Raw genomic sequence first — 7500 nt, 5'->3', positions numbered from 1 at the left:
AAGTGGCGACAAAGCCGCCCACCACCCACCAAACGCTCGCGCCCCAACGAACGACTTCTACAGCCACTTACTACCTCCCATCCGCCGCAGTTTTGCTACTACCACTTCAGATTCGGGGGCAACCGCGAGAAATGTGCCAAGGATTGTCAGTGGCCAAAAAACGTGTAAGTAGGCCATCGCTTGTGGCGGTGGCCTCCCGTGTTTCTAATCTTTTCTTTTTACAGGATGCAGGAACGGGCGTGCGATTTTTGGTAGACACGGGTGCTTGTCGTTCTCTTTTGCCAAGAAAACTCTTCAAGGCACGACGTAGTCTGTCTACATCTGCCGACGTCCGCTTGGTAGCTGCCAACGGATCTGCGATACCCACCTACGGTTACGAGAACCTCACATTATCGTTCGGAAACGGTAAATTCAATTGGAAGTTTCTCGTTGCTGACGTCACAATGCCAATCCTCGGTGCGGATTTCCTCTCTCATTTCCACCTTCTGGTCGATGTCGCCCACCGACGATTAGTCAACGCAGACTCGTACTTGTCGACACCTCTTCAACCCGCCCCCTCTAACCTCGCTCTCCATATCAGCGCACCCACGGATGCCTACGCCCACCTCCTCACGTCGTACCCCGGAAGTTTTCCGTCCAGAACTTCGCCAAACGCCCACGGTTCCTGCCAAGCACGGTATTTATCACCATATCAAGACGACGGGACCCCCAGTCTTCGCAAAATTCAGATGTCTGGCACCGGAACGATTGGCAGCCGCCAACAGACGTTCGCCGAAATGGAGGAAATGGGCCTTTGCCAAAAGGCCTCCAGCCCATGGTCGTCACCCTTACACATCGTTCTGAAGAAAGAAGGCTCCCTCCGTCCGCGCGGGGATTACAGGCGCCTGAACATGCAAACAGAACCGGATCACTACCCCCCTCCCAAACATTGCCGACGTGACCTCCTACCTGCACAAAGCGAAGGTTTTCTCTACGCTCGACCTCCTGAAGGGGTATTATCAGGTGCCTATGAACCCAGAAGACATCCCCAAGACCGCCATCACCACTCCGTTTGGTACATACACCTTCAATGTACTCCTGTTTTGGCCTTCGTAATGCTGGGGGAACGTTTCAACGTCTCATGGATGGCATCTTAGGGGACCTCCCTTTCTGTGTATGTTATTTGGACGACATACTTGTGTTCTCCTCCTCAAAAGAGGAACACCTCTGTCACCTGCGCATCGTGCTCGACCGCCTGCAACAAAACGGCCTTGTAGTCCGGTACGGCAAGTGTACCTTTGGCGCCAACGAAGTGTCGTTCTTAGGGCACCGTATCACTCCTGAAGGAGTCCATCCCCTCCCTGAGAAGGTAGCAGCCGTTCAGAACTTCCCCGCGCCCTCGACCGTCAAAGCTCTGCAGGAATTCTTGGGCATGATCAACTATTATCACCGTTTTCTGCCAGCCATTGCCGCCACTCTTGCTCCCCTCTACGCCTCCCTCAAGGGCAAGCCAAAGGACCTGAAGTGGGGTCCCCTTCAAGAAGCAGCCTTCTGCAATGCAAAGAAGGCCCTATCAACTGCTGCGGCTCTCACTTTTCCTATCCCACACGCCCCTCTCCTTCTCTCCACCGATGCCAGCGACGTCGCTATTGGTGCAGTACTCGAGCAGGTGCTCAAAGGCTCGCCCTGCCCATTGGCCTTCTTCAGCAGAAAACTGTCCAAGGCAGAATCGGGTTATTCTACCTTCGATCGAGAATTGCTGGCGGTGCACTTGGCTGTCCGTCACTTTCGCCATTTCTTAGAAGGTACGCCCTTCGTCATTCGCACAGACCACATGCCTCTGGTGCACGCCTTCACTCGACAGTCTGACGCCTGGTCCGCCCGTCAACGCCGACATCTCTCCGCCGTGGCTGAATGCAATTGCACCCTCCAATACGTCCCTGGGAAAATGAATCCCGTTGCCGATGCCCTGTCAAGAAACACGTTGGCTGCCGTTCAACTGGGATTGGATTACAACGCCCTGGCTGAAGCCCAACGACAGGATCCAGAGTATCAATCTTGTAGGACATCCTGCACGTCCCTCCGTTGGGAAGACTTTCCCCTCGAAAACTCCAACACCACCCTCCTCTGTGACGTCAGTACTGGTAGACCGCGACCTTGGATTCCTGCTCCCATGCGCCGACAGGTGCTTGATTTCATTTACGGCCTTTCACATCCCTCGTGCCGTTCTACTGCACAGCTGCTGAAAGCAAAGTTCATTTGGCACGGCATTTCTAAGGATGCTAAGGATTGGGTCCGCGCCTGTACTTCTTGCCAAACTTCCAAAGTACATTGACACACGGATTCAGGAGTGGGCACCTTTCCTCAACCTCAGCGTCGTTTCGCACACATTCACGTCGACGTTGTAGGCCCCCTACCCACATCACAAGGACATCGTTACCTGTTTATCGTCATCGACCGCTCCACTCGTTGGCCTGAAGCCATTACCATGGAAACTGCAACGTCCGCCTCATGTACATCTGCCTTACTCTCTGGATGGATTTCAAGATTCGGTATCCCTGAGCATATTACTTCTGACAGGGGAACCACTTTCACCTCTCAATTGTGGACGTCATTAGCGAATCTCCTGGGCATCACCCTACATCAGACAACGGCCTACAACCCCGCGGCCAATGGAATGGTTGAACGTTTTCCTCGCACCCTTAAAGCAGCTTTGATGTCCCGCTGCAAGGATTGCAACTGGTTTACTCAGCTTCCCTGGGTCCTCCTGGGACTAAGGACCACTCCTAAAGACGCCCTCGACGTCTCGGCAGCTGAAATGGTGTATGGCGACCCGTTAGTCGTCCCTGCCGAATTTCTTCCTTCTACAACCTCCTCCGACGATCTCCAGCGCATACGTCACGTCGTGGGAAAATTTACTCCGTGCCGCCAGACTTACAAGCCCCCAGCGAAGCATCACATACCAACGGACTTGCACTCTGCAACGCACGTCTTCCTGCGCAACAACACCAGCAAGCCACCACTAACGCCCCCTTACACGGGCCCTTTCCTTGTGATCCGACGCAGTCCGAAAGCATTCCTCCTAAACATTCGGGGCAAAGAAGACTGGGTCTCCATTGATCGTCTAAAACCTGCTTATCTTCTGTCAGATGACCCGCCTACAGTTCGCCTCTCTAGATCAGGGCGCCCTATTTAACATGTACAGTATGTCATTTTTAGGCGGGGAGCCATGTACCAACCGTGTGTCACACAATTGTACATAATTCCTTTTGCATATATTATGCTTGTATCTTCGCTCTTCCCTCACACTAAACGAACATGAAAATTCATGTCTGCTGTTTTCCTCTGTAACATTGTCTGTCTTGTTAACTTGTTATGTCCTGTTGCCTTGAGGTTTTGTATATAAAGGAGAGTGTTCTATAATAATATAACTCAGTTGATTGCTTCCTGCCTTTGAGTTCACAACCCTCTCTCGGCTCCGTCACAGATGTCTTAGGAAAAAAAAAATGTCGTATGTACAGGTCACGTGAACGGCAAGAGTACAAGTACTTATACAATGATGTGAATGCTAAGAGTAGACATATGTTTTAGTATCATTACGTTGAATAACACAAAGAGCCATCCACTATCTGTTCACTTTGGGAATTCCTTATAAAAGACAGGTGTTTTGACGGTCGCCAGCTCATTCCGAGACCATTTCCACTAGTACGACTTTCGAAGGCTGACGCAAAAACGAACAATATTTGTTCAGGTGAATAGCTGTAGGGTTTTTTAATTTCATTTGTGGATAAATATGAATGGTTAATTTTTGTATGCCAGTGTTTCTCTTATTATGTCAGTGAATTAATTATACGAATTCAAATATCTTTAAAATTTTCAAAATATATATTTTTTTTTCCTGTAACATAAGTGTCGTATTTCTCTTCATCTTTTAACTGCAGAATCGTGAATTAACAAGATGATGAGTGTGTGTGTTTGTGTGTGTAAACATATCCACATATAAAAAAAATATTTCCAATATCACACTACGAAGTAAATGTGTTTTTTTTTGAGACCTAAACAAATACATCCAGTGGTCAATGAAATAATTCATCCTAATCAACCGTATCAACTAATTGATTTATCTTACGTAAAGGTTGGCGTTTGCAGATAGTCCAATGGGGAAACCGACCTTATGGCTGGCGTTGCTCAGCACCATAGCATTTGGCCTTGCAAGTGCTATGGACGATTACCAACCTCAGCAAGTACATTTGTCAATAGGCGGTAAGATATTATTGTAATAGTTTCTTCCAATGAAATCATTCAGTAAAATAACTCATTCTCCTCTCTCTCTCTCTCTCTCTCTCCTCTCTCTCTCTCTCTCTCTCTCTCTCTCTCTCTCTCTCTCTCTCTCTCTCTCTCTCTCTCTCATATATATATATATATATATATATATATATATATATATATATATATATATATATAAACTACATAAATAGTATCTCTCTCTCTCTCTCTCTCTCTCTCTCTCTCTCTCTCTCTCTCTCTCTCTCTCTCTCTCCTCTCTCTCTCTCTCTCTCTCTCTCTCTCTCTCTCTCTCTCTCTCATATATATATATATATATATATATATATATATATATATATAAACTACATAAATAGTATCTCTCTCTCTCTCTCTCTCTCTCTCTCTCTCTCTCTCTCTCTCTCTCTCTCTCTCTCTCTCTCTCTCTCATTAAAAAAAGCTAAATAAATGGCATTCTTTCACCGAACAGAAAACAATGCAGACATAATGGTCACATGGGTGACCCCCTCATTCATAAATAGTTCCGTGGTGGAATATGGCACCTCTAACCTGGCCCTCAGTGCCACCGGAAACGCTACGCTTTTCACAGATGGCGGATCGCTAAAGAGGCAGATGTGGATGCACAGGGTCAGGCTGACCAACCTCACGCCAGACACCAGATACTGTAAGTCTTCTTTAAGTTTTTCTTGATAGGCGATATTTTGCTTTTCGAATTTCAGGTTGGAAATGTCCGAATTAAAAAGGTGCGAGTTTTGGTATAATATTTTATAGGGGATGTGAAATTCTAATAATGGCACGGATATTTCCAATGTTGTTAAATTCTAAAGAATACAAGGGGTTGTTAAATAGTTCATGTGGAAGTTTAAAAACTACACGGGTGTTTTAATAGTTGATATGGAAGTTTTTAAACTACACGGGTGTTTTAATAGTTGATATATAAATCTAAAAACTACGCGGGTGTTTTAATACTTGATAAAGAAGTTTTTAAACTACACGGGAGTTCTAATAGTTGATATATAAATTTAAAAACTACACGGGTCTTTTAATAGATGATATATAAATTTAAAAACCACGGGTGTTTTAAGAGTCGATATGGAAGTTTAAAAACTTCACGGGAGTTTTAACATTTGATATTTAAATTTAAAAACCACGGTAATTTTAATAGTTGATATATAAATATTTAAAAACAACGGGTGTTTTAAGAGTTGATTGAAAGTCTAATCTAAAACTAAAACCACACGGTTCTTCCAAAAGTTGATAAAGTCTAAAAGTTTCAAATTTTGTTACCTGATATGTCAGTCTAAAAGGACGTGGAAACTTGTAGGTAACTTGGAAGGGAGGAATTGAAATTTCCTGTTTGTGGAAATATTATTCCATCATATTCTCTTTACCACTCCGTTTGGGGTACGCGGCTTAACTATAGTAAATTTTTTTAGTGAGGCAGATTTGCACCGACTCGCAGGGGGGCCCTTTTAGCTCGGAAAAGTTTCCTGATCGCTGATTGGTTGGACAAGATAATTCTAACCAATCAGATAGCAGGAAACTTTTCCGAGCTAAAATGTCACCGCTGCAAGTCGGTGCAAATGCGCCTCATTAAAAAAATTGACTATAGAATATGCTACACAAGTGTAGGCCTATATGTCTATTCTTCCCGATTCTTAATAAATAGTTTTGGAAGCTGATACGTATAGGACCCACCTCCTTTTGAATTTGCTTAATTTTCCTTACATATTTTTATCAACAGCTGAGTACTTAAAAAATCCTATTTTTTATAACTTTCATAAGAATTAACTTTCTAGCAAATATGACACTGAAATATCTCCAAACATTGTATACCTAAATTAACACCTTAAATCTATTTATATACAAGAGATACACGAAACATACTGTATTATTTCTCGATTGCTCCTCCAGTCTACCATTGTGGAAGCGACGTAGGATGGTCAGAGGTGTTCACTTTCAAAACCTGGCCAGCCGGAAATGATTGGGTGCTGCGGACGGCCATGTACGGCGATCTTGGGGTCGTCAACGGAAAGTCTTTAGGAAGGTTAGGATAAAATTATGGCAGCTTTTAGTGGAAATGTATTCTTTCTTCAAATAATTCTAATACATATCACGTGGTATATTTCGTAATCACTGATATAATATAAACAGCTTCACGCATACAATATATATATATATATATATATATATATATATATATATATATATATATATATATATAATTTATATATATATATATATATATATATATATATATATTTATATATATAATTTATATATATATATACTGTATATATATATATAATATATATATAAATCTAAATATAAATATAAATATATATATAAATATAAAGATAAATATACATACATATATATATATATATATATATATATATATATATATATATATATATATATATATATACACACACTTTTCAACTTTAATTGTGTTAACGATGGGACTTACGTATTGTTAGCAGGATAACAACGAAATCTGTCGCATCATTATTTTAGTCAAAGATCAAGAAAATTTCTATTCATAATACTGAGTATATTTGAAAGTAATCGGAATTAATCTTTTTAGCCACAAAAGTAATTAGATACCATAAGTTGTTCAATTCTGGGGGAGGTCATTTCTTAATATTGGCCCCGCCCCACTAAGATTTCAATTTTTTTCAAAATTGGTACAGAAAGGCAAGATTAATCTTACAAGACAGAGCTTGACTCTGAAGAACTTTTGTTCAGACTTCCCAAAAATGCCTTACTTGATCTGTACAAGCACGCAGTCTATCTTAAAGACATTACTATCAATGTTAGTAGTATCGTAAGCCTGTGAAAATTAAATTAAGCTTTTCAGGGAATAGTTTACTGAACAAAAGTTGTTCAGAGAGTCAGGCTCTCACATATAAGACTCTTCTTACCCAACTATTAAAATTTTGAAAATGAGCAAAATCTTAAGCTTTACCATTTCACATGGTAAATATTATCAAGAAATGACCCGCCTAAGACGTCTATTTCTATTACTTGTTTTGGGTTTAAATCCAACCCTCCACTGAAGTCGAGTGAACTACTTCTCGGGCGGGTCCATATCAATCATCTAACGAAACATTTTCATTATAACTTATACATTTCTTTGATTGTAGCATCTTCCAAATCATATGATCTTGTGAAAAGTAATGTCTTTAGTTTCTTCTTAAATTCAATTGCTCCCTTTAAGTCCTTCATTTCAGTTGG

The 7500-nt window shown here is 42.0% G+C and overlaps 1 protein-coding gene across 2 annotated transcripts in view; it reads left to right on the top strand.

Annotated features, from left to right (window-relative positions):
- Positions 1–3511: 3511 nt before the first annotated feature.
- The window catches only part of LOC137653481 (acid phosphatase type 7-like), a 16844-nt gene continuing 12855 nt past the window's right edge, over positions 3512–7500 (top strand). The window contains exons 1-4 of one of the 2 annotated variants that reach the window (XM_068386919.1): positions 3512–3730; positions 4129–4242; positions 4733–4927; positions 6178–6310. In XM_068386919.1, the coding sequence (XP_068243020.1) occupies positions 4137–4242; positions 4733–4927; positions 6178–6310 (434 nt within the window). In that variant the 5' untranslated portion in view covers positions 3512–3730; positions 4129–4136. Of the gene's footprint in view, positions 3731–4114; positions 4243–4732; positions 4928–6177; positions 6311–7500 lie in introns of both variants that reach the window. The other variant, XM_068386918.1, reaches the window with a different exon arrangement.

This window comes from Palaemon carinicauda, chromosome 14, assembly GCF_036898095.1.
Source record: "Palaemon carinicauda isolate YSFRI2023 chromosome 14, ASM3689809v2, whole genome shotgun sequence".
In the NCBI taxonomy this organism is placed as follows: Eukaryota; Metazoa; Arthropoda; class Malacostraca; order Decapoda; family Palaemonidae; genus Palaemon; species Palaemon carinicauda.
The sequence above is the reverse complement of the archived record's forward strand: the minus strand, read 5'-3'. Positions and strand labels throughout refer to the sequence as shown.